This window comes from Medicago sativa, chromosome 2 (genome assembly GCF_051527215.1).
Source record: "Medicago sativa cultivar Bolivia chromosome 2, Bolivia_mono, whole genome shotgun sequence".
NCBI classification, from domain to species: Eukaryota; Viridiplantae; Streptophyta; class Magnoliopsida; order Fabales; family Fabaceae; genus Medicago; species Medicago sativa.
Window position 1 is genome coordinate 15045156 of NC_140750.1, and position 16746 is coordinate 15061901.

Consider the following 16746-nt stretch of genomic DNA (forward strand, 5'->3'; position numbering starts at 1 on the left):
TTGGTATCATTAAATGACAGTGTGGATAAAAATATTTGTGAGGTTGTGATAATTAAACAATATTGAAATTAAAATAATTGATACTGTGTTTGACCTAACTTCTCCTTAAAAATGTAGAAAAGTTGGAAAAAAGCCGGGTCAAACGATACCTTAATCTTCCACAACGGCAATGTAGAAGCAACTGAATTTGGGTGAAAAAATTGAAAAATAGTCAAAAAAAAATAAAAATAGGAAAATAGTTAAAACTTATTAAAAATTAGAAAATAATTAAAAAAAATTGGTGGGGGCAAAATGGGAAATATGCCATAAAAATGATGAGGTGGCACCAACCACATCCCACCAAATAGGAAAATACAAAATGGCCCTAATAGGGGCAAAATGGTAAAATCATAGGGATTAATATTTAATATATAGTAATTAGATAAACTGGGGACTTCAAGATTTGAACTACAGGGAATGTATCAAATGAGAGGAATAGTTAAAATGAGAGATGAGAGGAGTACATAATGGCCATTAGATTAAATTAATGGTTAGGATTAAATTTAGTTTTAAAGTGTGTTGTCCCTTCTGATCTCTCTCCACACGCCTCTTCAGTTTCTTCTGCTTCTTCTCTTTCTGCACATCACCATCCAAAATTCACCATCGTAGCTCAAGCAAGGGAACCCATTCAGATTTCTTTTTATCACCATTTGAATTAATTATGATTGTGACTGAGAATTATTGTTACGTTCAAAATGCTGAGTCTCAAACATTTTTCCTAAATTATGTTAAAAATGGGATACATTATATTCACATTTTTTCTAAATTATGTTAAAAATGAGATTCATTTTATTCCCTTTTTTCCTTGTGTCTGTTAATCGTACTCCACTGTGTTGGCTTGTTCATGTTGGATGAATTACACATTTGTTGTGAGAAAAGTCACAACTTTGGAGGGGTAAAGATCATCTCCATTTGTAATTTGTTCCATTTGTTGCAATTTGGAGAGAGATAGACACAAAAAAATTAATGATGGTGGGATCCACTTAGTGATATGACCCACCACTTATTTTTTTGTGTCTATCTCTCTCCAAATTGCAACAAATGGAACAAATTACAAATGGAGAGGATCTTTACCCCAAAAAATAAGTGGTGGGTCATATCACTAAGTGGTGGGTAAAGATCCTCTCCATTTGTAATTTGTTCCATTTGTTACAATTTGGAGAGAGATAGACACAAAAAAATTAATGATGGTGGGATCCACTTAGTGATATGACCCACCACTTATTTTTTTGTGTCTATCTCTCTCCAAATTGCAACAAATGGAACAAATTACAAATGGAGAGGATCTTAGCCCCTTTGGAGGAATAAACAAAAATCATGTTGAATCACACCTTTGTTGTGAATTCCATTTGTTGCTTGTATCGATCACAAATATGCAGAAAAATTAGTAATTAATTCATATGATATAGGATGGGTTGGATCTGTGATGTTTCTCGCCGACATGGAAGGGAAGAGAAGAGAATACAAGGAAACAAGAATCATAGGGGCCGAGGGAGCGATCTGGAAGGGTAGCACATTTTAAAACTAAATTTAATTCTAACCATTAATTTAATCTAATGGATATTATGTATTCCTCTCATCTCTCATTTTAACAACTCCTCTCATTTGATACAATCTCTATATATTCCAATGCATTATCTCTATCAAATTAATTTTGTTCACGGAAACTATAAGTATAATTAACTAAAAAGAAAAACTTAAATCTACATCATAACATTGCTATGAAATCTCATTTTATATAATTTCATCTCCTCAATCCCTTAGACCGAATAGAACAAGGTTTTCACACCACACTGTTTGAAAAATGGACGGAATGGCTGAATTATATATTTTTTATTCCATTTTAACTTTTTAGATATAGAGTAAAAAACAAAGGTGAAATATTGTAGAATGTGAAACAAAATAAACATTTGCAAGGACTGAGATGAGATGTATATATGTATTGTAAAAGATGCAAGAAACTTCTTTCAGTCCTCTATCTAGAAATCACAAGGTAAAATAAAATGCAGAAAACAAAGGTGGAATAAACTTGTTACAAAACTAAATGTAAGAGCCGACATCCCATTAATATTACAATGGTGTTGTATATATAAACAAATAAAGAAATGCTCTTTTTTGGCTTGATCAAAACAAAAGTAAAAAAACTGAGAAGAAATTAACTTAGAAAAATAACCCATTAGCCTATAAAAATAAACCGGGACAATTGTTAGTCACTTTCCTAATTATATTTTGTTTGATTGATGAAGAAAATATAGAGGAAGTAAAAGAAAGTGAAAGAATGGATTATTTATAAATTTGATATGAAAGAAATTTATGACAAAAAAAATTGTATCCAAACAAGTCAAATGAGCATGCACTAAAATTTCCCTGCACTATTAGCTGTAAGTTAGTTCAGACTTATTTAGAATAATCAACTTTTTTTATTCAATAAAATTCCAAAACAAACAAAAAAACTCACCTAAAAGGAAAATATGCACTGTAAATTCACTTGCATACAAACACTGAAGATATGAAATAAATTTTCTCTAACATTTATCTGTTGAAAACAAAATCACCAAAAAAGTATGAGTTTAACCATTTATGCATGGTAAAGTACTAAAGTTCTTAGTTCTACTTTCCTTCATCAATTTCTTCTTCCACATTCTCTAGAATTTGTTTTAGAATGTTTTCTTTATCTGCTTCAAGCTTTTTGCATACACTGTTCAAAAGCAGATACTAACTCTGGAGTGGACTAAATATAGAATCCTCACTAGATTCATTTGCATTGCTGATGTTCATTGAAGAATAGCTTCCAAATTTTGGTGTGACATAAGATCCAGGGAGGAAGTCATTCTCTAAGACTAGCAATATCTGTAGATTCAACATTGGATGGAACTCCATGGGATTCTAGTCTATTTGCTATAGCCTTTCTCTTATTTCCCTTCTCAAGCATTTTTGTTTTATGACTCGGAACCACTTTCTTGTTCATGTTCAAGCATACTAGTTGCATCTTTTTGATGGAAGAATCCTTATCCTGATTATGATGAGTTCTGTTAGATGTAAATTCAATACCTACTAATGAGGTGCCAACTCAGTTGTAAGAGCTTTTATAACAAAGTTGAATTCCCTACGAGGACAATCGAATTTAGATACCAATCCATGAGATGTTAACTCAATTATAAAAGTTTGACCTTGTAACCTCAAAGGACTGGTTCAATCAGATCCCCTTGGAGACGATCACAAAATTCGTCACTAGTGTCACTTTTTTAATTGAAAGATAAAAATCACAATAAAATTCAGATACCTGAAAGCCCATTTTGATTACTGAGCCATCATCATCTTCATTATTAACCTCACTTTGCTGATCAATTTGTGACTTATTCAACCATATTCTATTAACAATGTCATCATATTCCTCTCAAATGTGTGAAAACTCCTATTATCTAAATCACTCTTAGATCTCAACTCATCTTTAGCTTGAAAACCAAATAAATTCTCCTGTTTAAGAGGAGTCAACAATATGCTGGGGAAAATGCCAACTTTTGGACCTATTTTTGTGATCATTCTCAAATTGTTTCCCTCCTTGTATTACACCTAATGTTGTTGATAGTTCCACCTTTTCATCAATAACTTCAGAACTTTCGGGTTCAATAGCCAGTTTTGAAGTGGTGTTGGAACTTAAGCTCTTATAATGCAGTTTAATGGATTTTTTTGTTTGTTGTGCATACAAGAGCAAGGTACTGGTCACTAGTGGAGATGATTAGATCTTCCAGCTATGGAATGCCATTAGCTTTTCTCATTGATCTTTGATTTCTCTGGAAATTGGTTGATCTGGCTATAATAAGTTTTGAAGAAATTCACCCCATGGTAAGGAAATATTTATTAATGAAACACTTCACACCTCATTGATCTATGAAACACTTCACACCTGATCACAAAGTTGTAAGGAAATATAAACAAAAACAAGGCTTTCAGCAATCACTTCCTTAGGTATTAAACAGAAATGATTTATTAATGATACCTAAACTTCAACAAATGTTAGTAGAGGCCATTTTCTCGTCCTACTATGTTATTTTTATGGGTGGAAGTAGAGTTTTTTTATTCATTCGACTGGTAAAGAGAATGTCGATACGATTTTGCCAAATTAGTGGAGTTCTAATCAGAGTTGATTACTTGGTGTTTAGAGTTCTTTACAGAAGCCATCCGATCTAAAGGAAGATTTGTGTGTCGATTCGTGTTTGGAGAAGAAGTGCTGACATGATTATGATCAATACTTCATTGAATTAAATGAATATCTCTGCTTTTTCTTTTTATATAATTTTCTTTTAGACGATGAAACTAGTAAATGAAAAATATTGAATAGTTCAGTTTTTTTTTATTTTCTTAAATAAAACAGTATATATTCACTTTTTTTATACAGTTTTTCTTTAAAAAAAAATATTAGTTCATTGAAGATATGAAATAAATTTTCTCTAACATTTATCAGTTAACAAAAACACCAAAACCGTATGAGTTTAGCCTTTTGTGCTGGAGCCCTAAAGTTCTTAGATCTGCATTCCTTCATCAATTTTTTCTTTCAAAATCTCTGAAATTTTCTTAAGAATGTTTATTTTTTCTTTCACATTCTCTGAATTTTTCTTAAGAATGTTTTCTTCCTCTTCTTCAAGCTTTTGCATTCAAAAGATACTAACACTGGACTAAATATAGAATCATCACTAGATTCATTTGCATTTCTAATGTTAATTGAAGAATAGCTTCTAAGTTTGGGTGTGACATAAGATCCAGGAGAGTATTCTTTCTACCTCCACATTCATCTTACTTTGAATAACCTTATTCTAAAAGGATCTTTTTATGATACCAACTAAATTTAACTTCAAGGTTTCAACACTCGCAAGCAAGTGCTACATCAAACTCGATTTTCTTTTGCAAAAAATTGAAATTATTTACAAAAGAGAACCAAGAAAAGATAAAGCAAATAGAAAATGCATCAGAAACAAACAAAGATCCTATAATTCACGTCTTAACATGGAACAACGGGAGACGCAGTTGCACCCATCACAGTTGCAATTCAACTCAAAATAATACTAATGCTTATCACAGTATTATCTTCCAAACCTGATCTTCCTCTTCTCAATAAAAACTACAAAAAGAGATTAAAAATAAAAATATGTTCCAAAATCATGCAACACACATTTCCAAATTCCTAAAACTATAACAGTATCATTCTTACATTTGGGTAAAAATGCTTTTAAAAAAAGCACAATTTAATTGTATGATCCTTTAAAAAAGGTTTCAATATCTCATTTAAAATAGTATGCAATATGAATTCCGAAATTGAATTCCAGATTAATTCAGCATCCGACTAGTTTCAATATTGTGAGAATTGTTTATCAAAAATTTGTTCAAAACTTATGTATGATAACAAGGAGTCTATGGACTAGAAGCCCTGTTGAAAATTTGATGCTTCCCTGAAGATCTTATGTATGATAACAAGGAGTCTATGGACTAGAAGCCCTGTTGAAAATTTGATGCTTCCCTGAAGATATAAGAAATAAGATGCTTGCCTCATTTTAGAGTTCACAAACACATAAATTTTTTAAATCGACCATTTTCAACATTGACATCTAAATTGATGGTGATATGATGCTCATGCTTCACATGCCTATGCAAAAATGGCGTTGATCAGTTCCACTAAAAAGAGTTATTTATCAGTTTTACACAAGAAGGCCAAGTGTGATCTCAGACAATTCAAAAAGAGAGATAGAAATGGGTGCACTTGCCACTTCCATCATATCAATTCAACCTTTCCCACAAACCAAGGTGACTAATTCCATCACAAACCGGTGCTTCATGCACTTCACAGGTCCTTCCTACCATCCCTTACAATCTCAATTTAAATCCTCGGGACAAGAAGTCGTCCCTGTGGGAAAAAATTCATCTCATCAGAGTAAGTTCAACAATATCACAAAAGAATAGTTGATAAAAAAAAACCATGTTTACGAAAGGAACTATGCATAAATTTGGAGTAATTTCACAGTAGCCAATTTCTAAACAACAACTTTCTTTACATACATAGAAATCAAACCACGGTAGGGTAGAATAGTGTTTTAGGAGTGAAGATCTCAAACAATAAATGAAAAAGAATAACAATTCATACCAAAATTCTTTCATTAAGAAATTTTTTTAGCTAGTCCCAAGCTCATCTCTTAAACTAACACATAGCATACATTGTTGTCAACTTTTTGGTTCTTTTGAAAGCAAGCATATACACATTGTCAAATACATAAACATAAACAAGGTACAGGCTTCAAAGTAATTAGAAAATACTTTATCCTATGATAAGAATTCAATTTGATAGAGTTTAACTACATATATGATATGATAAACAATAGCTCATTCTCCTTCTTCCTAGGGATAATCTGTATATGATATGAAAATACTTTATCCTATGATAAACAATAACTTATACACAACAAAAACTCAGTTAAACAATAAGAAGTACCTTCTCTTGCTTGGATGATTCTCCTTCTTCCTACGATTATCAACAGGGAAGGAAGGTGGGACAAGACTTCCAACACAAAACATAGCTTCATTCAGATTAGGAATTCCTTCAACATGACTAATTTGTTCACTCTTCAAATCATACCAAAACAGCTTCCTATGCTGCACCTCCAACAAAACATGAACTCTTTCCAACAGAACCTTCCTTCCATCACTAGAATAACATATGGGCCTCAACAATTTCAAAGGTAAATCGAAACACGACTCATCTATAGTAAAAAGTTTACACCAACTATCTCTACATCCATATTCTTTCATCACCCAAACATCAATTTTAGTTTTATAATCCACAGTGATACAAAGACACTCTCCCAAAACAGCAACATGAACTTCAAAACTCTCACCATTAACTTCTTCACCTATTTCATCAGGAAAAGGAACCTCATTGAAAATTTCAAGTGTGAGGTTAAAGGCAACAATTAAAGAAGGATGTAACCCATCAAGTTTCTTGGTCATAATCCAGTGAATAGAATTCTCAACAAAAACCCCCAAATCGTATAAATGTTGAAGATCGTACGGCATAGCAGGAATTATCTTCCAGGAGTTTGTTTTCAAGCTGAAGAGTCTCACTTGTGGATCATAAAAAGGGTTTTCTAGATCGAGTAAGTGAGAGATTCTAAGTAGTTTGTAATCACCGGTTAATTGATCAAAACCGAAGCCATGAACGCATAAGGAGCATTTGTCGTCGTAGTTAAGAATAGGAATAGGAAGAGGGAGAAAAGGGATAATGTGATGTTTACGGGTGTTAGGGTTCCAGATTGTGATTTCGTTGGGGTTGTCAGGATGCGTGAAAACGATTACCCCAGTGGAGATGGCGACGAGGCCCTTGCATGAACCGATAAGAGACATTTTACTGTTACGGAGGAGGTCGGTGGGGCTGCGCGTGGAAGGATCGATGTTGGTTGTGAAAGGATCGTTGAATGGAATGATAGATTTGGTTAGGTTAGGGAAATGGAGTTGGTAGAAATCGGTGGTGTTGTGACGGAGGATGAGGTTGAAATCGAGGGAATTTTTGAGGTGAAGATTGATGAACTTGTGGGAATCGATTAGGGATCGAAGTGATTTTGAAGTTGATCGGAATCGGAGAAGTGATTTTACCGGTAAGCGGGAGAATATTTCGGAGAGAATATCCGGCGGAAGTTCAGTCGCCATCGTAAGGAAGGAGAAGGAAGGTTCTGCTAGGGTTTAGGGTTTTTCGTTTCTTACTTCATTTCATTTCTTCGTACAAACCAAATGCAAAAGAAAGAAGAGATAAATAAATAGAAGAAGAGAGACATGCTACTATTTTTCAAAATGACAAAACTATCCTTCAGGTTAAGAGTCAAAATAATTTATGATTAATTAAATTATTAATATATTTAAATTCAATTTTTATAATGAACTTAGTTTTGTTAAATTTATATTTATTGATAAAAAAAATTTAGTAACCCAATCTCAAAGCGTGCTGGCAATCAATGTGCGGATTTCATGGCTAAATTAGGAGCTTCAACAAATGCTGAATTTACAATCCATACTTCTCCTCCAGAGGATTTACTCCCTCTTCTCAGGACGGACGCAGGCGTTAGTTCTTTTGTTTTTCTTTTTTCTTCTGTCTTTTTCTTTTTGTCTCTGTTTCGCTTTGTAACCAAAAAAATAGTGTGCTGGCTAGCAAACCTACCACAATGCCATTTTTCTTAACTTAATTTACTTAACACACAATATTTTAGAGACGTGTTATTTGAACAATTATTTGTATAACAACTATAAAATTTTTATAAATAAAAGTATTGACACTAAAATCAAAACAATGGAGTGAGAAAGTAAAAACATAATGTGAACATGAAAAATAAAATTGTTATAAAAGTTGTCATAAATAGTTGTACAAATATCATTTTTTATAATAAGAATGAACTAACTCACATTTTAAAAAACAGGGTTAAATATGTTTTTGGTCCCGATAAATATGTCAACTTTTCGTTTTAGTGCCTCTAAAAAATTTCTTCAACTTTTACTCCCCTAAAAATTTTACATCTTCACTTTGGTCCATCCTTTAAAGTAAACTCATGTAGAATTAATATTTTTGAATAAAATTTTGCAGAAAATTTATAATATTATAATAATCTCTCCAAAAAAAATTAGAATTTTTTAACAAAAAACGAATTAAATAATAATCTCTCCAAAAAAAATTAAATTTTTTTAACAAAAAACGAATTAAATATGAATTTTTTATATTTTTTGGGGTTAAAAATTTATGTTTTGTTGAAAAAAATTCTAATTTTTTTTTAGAGATTTTACGATATTCAACACATTTATGCACAATTTCATTATAAAAAATACAAAAATTAACTTAAAAATAGGAATCAAAAGCAGTGATTGAAAATTTTTAGAGTAATTAAATCAAAAAATTAGTATATTTATAGGGACCTTAACACTAAAAAATAACGACATAATAAACATTTTGCCATTTTTCAGCTCTTTTTTTCAGTTCAAAAGAGAAAACAAAAAGGTGTGGATCCTAGGGTTGACAATGAACCAAACCAAGTCGATTAAAGTTTGAAATTCAACTCGATAATTGAATTGTTGAACTTGGTTCATGAACCTAATGAGCTGAACTTGAGCTGAAAACTAAGTCCGTTAAATAAATGAGCTGAACTTGAGTTATATGTAATTTGACTCGTTTGGTTCATGAGTTAGCTCAATTATAATATATATATATATATATATATATATATATATATGATTTCATATATTTAAATAATTTTGTAGTTAGATTTTGAAACTTTTTATATTTATGAAATTAATTAAATATTTTACAAAAAAAGACCTTAAGACTTACTCCCTCCGGTCTCAAATGTAAGAAACTTTTCACTTTTTAGATTCATTCAATAAATGATGTATGTGATCTTTATTATAGACCACATACTTCCTCTGGTCACTATTATAAGCAAAAGTCAAATTTTTAGGTTCATTCATTAACACTATGTTTGGCAAAGAGAAGAAATTAGGAAGAGAGAAAGAGGTGAGAGAGAGAATGAGAAGAGAGAAATATGTAAGAAATAGAGTAGATTTAAGAGGTTGTTTGGTATAAAAGAAAGATGAGAGAAATGGAAGAGAGAGAAGTGTAAACCTCCTCTCTCTCTTGTTTGGTTGAGTAGAAAGTGAGAAGAGAGAAATGACAATATTTTACACATTGACAAAAATAACCTTGTTATAATGAAACAATTTAACACTTTTTTTTTTTGACAAAACAATTTAACACTCTTATTACCAAAACTTGAATTGCTACAAAATACTACAAAAGCTCATTATTTGAATTTTCGGTGAGATCCTGCTCTCGATAAATTATTTTAAACAATCAAAATTTAGTGATTTTTTTTAATAACCAAAACTTTTTTTTATCATTGTATCTTGTAGAAGAAGTACACAAACACAATAAAAAGTGAATTTCAACAACATAATAATAGGAAATAAGGCTAAATAGTGTAAGATATGATACACCACTGAGATTCCTAATCAAACTGTGATTTCATTTCATTTTACACCCCCGTATTTCTGGTGCAGTATTTTCATTTTGGGGAATGGGACCTAAATAACCAATTTGATGGTGGGACATCGGCACCTGATGGTTGGACTATAAATTCTTCCCCTAACGCAAGTATGGCATGCAACACAGTGTGAAAGTGACGACTGACAGTCTCTCCCGAACGATAAAAGAAGAAAGATACAGTACGATTTTTAACATTATGTCCTACAATATGCAAGAATTTTGCCACTTGCTCTTCTACAGTAGACTTTATAGTATCCTTTACTATGCCCGTACCTCTTATTTTTAGACACAACTGCATGAATGCTTCAGGCCCCATTCGTATGATGTCCCGACACTTATCTGTGTGCACTAGATAACTCATTAACTCGCAACGTCTACGCTCACTTTGTGGAGAATAGGTGACTCGACTATGCATACATGTTGATAAGATTTGATTCAAATACAATGCATGGACAGCATGACACAATAAGACAACAGAACCAATATGTTGCCTCCTTTCCATCTCTTTTTTAGCATGATTTATAACTAGCATTTGAATAGACATTCCAACATCAACCATTTCATCTTCATCCAAGTCCACTTCATCTATTATTTCAATTCGTTCATCATTGCTTACGTCTTCAACACTATCTAGATTTGACATTACCTCCACAACAATATGACACTCTCAAAGGCTTCCCACATGTAGCACAAATGAGCAATTGAATAAATGTTCCAATTCATAGTAAATAAAAAGGAAATGACATATATATACTCTTAAGTTTTTATTGTAAATACAATACAAATTATGAAACAATTACTAAGATTAATATATAGAAATCCCAAAACCTTTTTCTTTTAACAGCATAGATTTATTAAGGCCTCATGAACACAAGACATGATCAAATAGCAAAAGGAATCAAAAATAGTACAGAGACAAAACAAGTTTGGTTTCATTTATATTTGTTTTAGAGAATTTTGTTGTAGGAACATTGACCCTTAGAAGACCATCATTTTTACTCATTTTCAAGCAAATTTTTATAATGCCCTGAAATTATGAATACAAGATTACATAAAACACAAGTCATTCTAAACAAGTAGATATGATATATAGCAAAAAATAAAATATAAAAGTATGATTCAATATCAGAAAGTGACCTATACAAATTCTACCTGGAGAAATCTATACACATCAACCTTAGAAATTAAGAAGTTAAGCTCAAAGTCAAAAATGATTGTCTACAAAGAAATGGCTAATTATTCTCAGCGAAATTTCTTGACTTAAATAAGAGGCATTACAAATTAATCCATGACTAACACCTTACGTTTATCCAAACTTGTGCAACCCATTGAAAACAAAGTTATAAACACAATTGCTGCCATATTAATGACAGATACATGGAACTATATATTCACAAAGAAAAACATCATAAAAAAAGTTTCAAAAATTTGACAAACACACTACATCCATGGTACTGCATGCCCTTTTATATAAGATCAACAACATTTATTGACAAATTCATCTATATTGAACAGAGAAAAACACATTAAACAGATTGATTTAATACATTCATACCTATGATTTGTAGTTTCCAGATCTAGTCTTGATGTGGTACTGTAGAGATCTAAGAAGGATAGATCAAGAGAAGTTGCAGTCCATCACCACACTTTAGAGGATGAGTGAGGAAGATAATAATGACCCAAAGGAATAAAAAGGTGGGAGGAGAGGAAGCGCGGCAACTCTCCCGCGAAAACCAAAAAGAAAAGGGCAAAAAGGGGATAAAAAAAATTGAGCAGTGTTTTCTCTCCACTTTCTTCGCTGTTGAGAGAAGAAAGAGATTTTGAGTGGGGCCCACGCTGCAGTCTTCTCTCTTCTCTTTTTCTCTGCTCACCAAACAAAAGAAATTCAGTGTCTCTCTTCTATTTCTCTCTTCTTTAACTCTCTCCTTCTTATTTCTCTCCAACCAAACAGAGTGTAAACGATGTATTTAATCTATAATATAGACTAAATACATCATTTAATGAACGAACCTAAAAAGTTTGTTTTTGCTTATAATAGTGACCATAGGGAGTACATCATTTATTAAATGAACCAAAAAAGTGAAAATTTTCTTACATTTGAGACAGGAGGGAGTAAACCTTTCCGTTCCTTTTCTTAAAAAGCATGGGAAGTAGGAACTTTAACATTATTGTATGTATTTATTAATTTTACAATTTCCAACTTCCATCATCATTACTTTTCGGTTCTTTTCATTTCTAATTGTCCACCGAAACAAACCAATTATTTTTTCTCTTCTCCTTTGTTGTACAATGGTAACCGATAAGAATGTTGCAAGCAGCAAGCTAAAAAAGTCCACACCAACAAGTAAAAACGCTGCTCTCTTCGTTTCTAATCCAATATTTTGTGCATGTTTACTTTAGTATTTTTAGTTTATCTCTCATCTTGTGGTGTTCTTGTGTTAACCGTTGAGTGATTTAAAGTAGAACTTAGATGAGTTTGTTTTGAGATTCTTGAATTCCAATGGTGTTGTGGCATAAAAATAAAAAGGGTCTTGTTAACGAGTGCTCCTGGGGCACTCTTTAAGCATTCTAAATTAGGAAATTATTTATTAAAAAAAGTCAAATAGTTCAATTTTCAAGGCGTTGAATACACAATTTTCCATAAAAAGATTACTACTTTAGACCCTTATAAAGTGCCCCGGGGGCACTCGTTAACATTTCCCAAAAATAAATGGTAGTTTTTTTTTTTTTTGGTACAGCTGACCATGATTTCTCCTCTTGAATTCTGATGATATTGTTTTAGTAAAAATGATACTTTTCCCTATTTTTGTTTAGCTTAGTTTGTTCATAAGCCAAAATAATGATATTGGGATGAATTCTTATTGTGAGTATGTTGTGTCTTATCCTATCGAGTTGTTTTATTGTTTTTTTCCTTAAGTGGTATTTTTGTAGGTTGTTTACGATTCAAAGTAACTATCTAGTCTTGTAACAAAAAAAAAAAAAGTAACTATCTAGTCTAGTTGCTAAGAAGAACAAAAACAGAATTTGACTATGAACTTGGGGTTCATTTAGCTTGGACCAGTGCATGTTTTGGTCCAACTTAGGCCACTTAAATGACCTGGTATTATGGGTTGTCTTCCGGTCAAACATGCCAGACACTTTATTATTCAAAAACACACTCGCAGTTCCATTTCCTCATTGAACTTACAAAGTTTTTTTTTTTTTTTTAGATCTAACAAACCCCATGATTGTATTGGCGGTGGAGAGAAATTTGTTGTTCAATTCTGTCTTATTTGTTTGCGGGTTCAAAGATTCTTCGTTTAATTGATATTCAGAGCTTAATGTTGTACTTCATTTTCATTGCACAGAAGTCACTAACTATATTAAACAAGGTTTATTTTCTGGAATTGCTTTGATAGAATTCCTCTTTTTATTTTTTGAACAATATAAGTCAAACATCTATGAATTTTGACAAAAAAATTGACTTTTGAATTAAGTGATTTGAACAAAAGAAATGAACTTATCAAGCCGAATCGAACTGTTCGTGAACTTTAAATGAGCCGAACACGGACTGGAAAAAAGTTCGTGCCGAACTCGAGCCGAGTTTCGAGCTAAACCAATTCTTATCTAGTCGAACCAAGCTCAGACGAGTTCGACTCGACTCGACTCATTTCCAACCCTAATGGATCCCATAATTTAATATTCTCTCTTTTCAATTTATCTCCTCGCCAAACAGGAGAAAACCCCAACTTGTCTTCTCTTTCTATCTTCTCTATCACTCTCTTCTCTATTTTTATCAAATCATACAAAGACATGTAACGTAACATACATCCTTTCCTTTCCTACATAAAAGTGATTTTTTGGACAAACATTTTTTTAACAAACAAACATGTTTTCTTCAAAATAATTTTTTTATTCCAATGGTATTTTTGTAATAAAAAATAACATTTATGAAATTATATATTACCGTAAACAAACACAAAATAACATCTCATTTAAAGATGGTTTACTTCCGCAGCTGCAGGCTGATGCCCGACGAGAAATATATCACATAGATTAATTTTTAGTTGTTTTTTGTTTCTTTTCTTTTTGTTAGTTTCTTTTTCAAAAAAATGTCAAAATCATACACTTTTTAACTTGTAACAAAGGACATTAACTAAACTGCTTGTTTCTTTTCCATTGAGAGTATAGAAATTGAACAAGTATGCGAATCTTGAAACGAAAATTATATCAAATTGTTTTTGCGTCAAATTGTCGCAACAATTTAAAAATTACAGCATTTAATACATCATCAAAGTATCATCGAATACAGTAAACTGATTGGCATCAAATTGCTGCAATACGTCAAAAATTATATAGCTTAACGTCAACATGTACAACAACTGCTAATGTGGCATAATACTCTCTCATTTCGAAAGAGAGATGTTATGAACACTCTTTTTCTAGTATTTTCTTCAACACTCACTTTTTTATTGGATGAAATATACGTGAGTCTCATTCCTTTATGTAAGATCAATTTTTAAAGTGTGGTACCTACATGAATTCCATCCAATAAAAGAATGAGTGTTTAAAAGAGAGTGTCCATACTCCATAGCACTTCTCCCTTCATAAAATAACCGATTTTGTATGATTATATACATTATTTATTTCACCCGATAAAAGAGAGCGTTTGAAAGAGCGTTAGAAAGAGTGTTTGTATCACTCCTCCCTTTTTAAAATGACCGATCTTGTATGATTATATACATTATTCACATAGCATGTTTTGATCTTATTTTTCTACTGATATATAATAACAAATAGTAACATGTATGTTTAATTTGTCTCGAAGACATTTTTCAAAATATCAACTTTTAAAAAAAATTCTAATATTTAATTAAAGATATTAAAGATCAAAAACATGCATCGACATATGTGAACAATTATTTAGGTTGGTCATTTTGCCACATAGGGAGTATTCCACAACCAAAGCTTTGTCAGTGTTGGTATATCAAGTGTGAATAGTACTCCCTCCGGTCCTATTTATAAGAGAACTTTGGGTCAACAAAAGTGGATGTATTTGGTCCAATTTTTTTAACCAAATACATTAACTTTTGTTGACCGAAATTTCTCTTGTAAATAGGACCTGAAGAAATATGTCATACATCGTATGAAAAAGTAAATATTGAACGCTTTGTAAATGAGAGGACCCGTAAACTAATTGTTTTAAGATTTTAGATTAAAATATGACATCTCACCCTCACTTGTATGTCTATTCGAGACATAATGTGATGATCACTCCGACCCTTCATGACCCAAGAGCCAGCAAGGGTCAAAGCCTATGTCACAAAGGGTACAATTAGGAGGACAATTTACAATTTGGTAGAATAAATTGAGAAATATTTATTGACAAGTGAGATGACAACACAAATTAAGAAACAAGTGGTAGAATATGCTAAAGAAATCTATAGTCGTTTTTTTAGTCTGACCGGTTGGGCTTAGAATCGACCAACATTCTTGTCTAAACAAGCTGGTTAATCGCTTTATTGATAAACCCGATGAAAATCCACAAAACTAAGAAAATTGTTGAGTTGTAGGTTTCTATTATCAGAATAAGATAGTCTTACAAAATTAGTAAAAAAAAAAATCCTTGTTTAACCAGATGAAAATCCGCAAAACCGAGAACATTGTAGGTTTCTATAGTGAGAACAAGATCGTCTTACAATGTTACTTCCTCCATTCCAAAATAAGTGACCGTGTTGGCCTTTTTCACACATACCAATGCACGTCTTTGATCTTTAATATCTTTTATTATGTATTAAAAATTATAAAAAGTTGTCGTTCAAAATAAAATTTATAAAAAGTTGATATTTTGAAAATATTCATCGAATAGAATCCAACAATATCTTACATGCTATAAAATGAACCCAAATAAGTCAAATGAGCATATACTTAAATTTCCCTGTCACTATTCGATGTAAGTTGGTTAAAATTTGTTAGTTTAGTTAAGATTACTACATGAAGTGTATCATATATCCAGAATAATAAACTTTTTTTCATATCAAAACAAAAAAGAAAGCCTCGCCTAAAAGGAAAATGTGCTCTGCAAATTCACCATTTTAAATAAATTTTCACCAAAACAGTGTGAGTTTAACCTTTTATGCATGGTGGAGCCCTAAAGTTCTTAGTTCTGCATTCCTTCATCAATTTTTTATTTCACATTCTCTGAAATTTTCTTAAGAATGTTTTTTCTTCCTCTTCTTCAAGCATTTGCATACACAGTTCAAAAGGATCTTTTTACGAGAGTATAGCTTCCAAATTTGGGTGTGAAGTAAGATCCAGGAGAGTATTCTTTCTACCTCCATGTTCATCTTATTTTGAATAACCTTATTCTTAAGGGTAATTTTAATTTGGACCACTTGAAGTATTGGTCCAACTTAGACTACTTTTTTTTCACCATTAGATTTGTCTATGCACATAATACTATGATACACCCCCTGCACTTGATTTTTTTCCTTTCTCTCTTCCAGTTTTCTCCACCAGGAACCCATACATTAACCATGACCTCTTTCACTTCACAGTACAAGCAAGCGACTCTCACTAATAAATTTTTGCAACTAAAATCACAAAGAGGATCCTATAATAATACAACTAAAATCAATATTTATGCAAACAAATTTCGCTTA

General features: G+C 31.7%; 2 protein-coding genes across 2 annotated transcripts; both read right to left on the bottom strand.

Moving 5' to 3' along the window:
* Positions 1-5467: 5467 nt before the first annotated feature.
* Positions 5468-7810, bottom strand: LOC146944871 (F-box protein CPR1-like). The gene is made up of 2 exons (XM_085743212.1): positions 6521-7810; positions 5468-5938 (listed from the first exon to the last, which is right to left on the bottom strand). Exons 1-2 carry the CDS (start codon positions 7729-7731, stop codon positions 5899-5901), a joined length of 1251 nt encoding a protein of 416 aa, XP_085599338.1. The 5' UTR covers positions 7732-7810; the 3' UTR covers positions 5468-5898.
* A 2299-nt stretch (positions 7811-10109) lies between these two features.
* Positions 10110-12063, bottom strand: LOC146944872 (uncharacterized). Its single transcript, XM_085743206.1, has 2 exons — positions 11661-12063; positions 10110-10779 (listed from the first exon to the last, which is right to left on the bottom strand). Exon 2 carries the CDS (start codon positions 10746-10748, stop codon positions 10125-10127), a length of 624 nt encoding a protein of 207 aa, XP_085599332.1. The 5' UTR covers positions 10749-10779; positions 11661-12063; the 3' UTR covers positions 10110-10124.
* Between the last annotated feature and the right edge of the window lie 4683 nt (positions 12064-16746).

Bases quoted from the DNA above. Each gene is read 5' to 3' on its own strand.
- LOC146944871 (XM_085743212.1), bottom strand. From the start codon at position 7,731: ATGGCGACTGAACTTCCGCCGGATATTCTCTCCGAAATATTCTCCCGC. The intron at 5,939-6,520 runs GTACTTCTTATT...TTTTTCCCACAG, and splicing joins AATCATCCAAGCAAGAGAAG to GGACGACTTCTTGTCCCGAG.
- LOC146944872 (XM_085743206.1), bottom strand. From the start codon at position 10,748: ATGTCAAATCTAGATAGTGTTGAAGACGTAAGCAATGATGAACGAATT.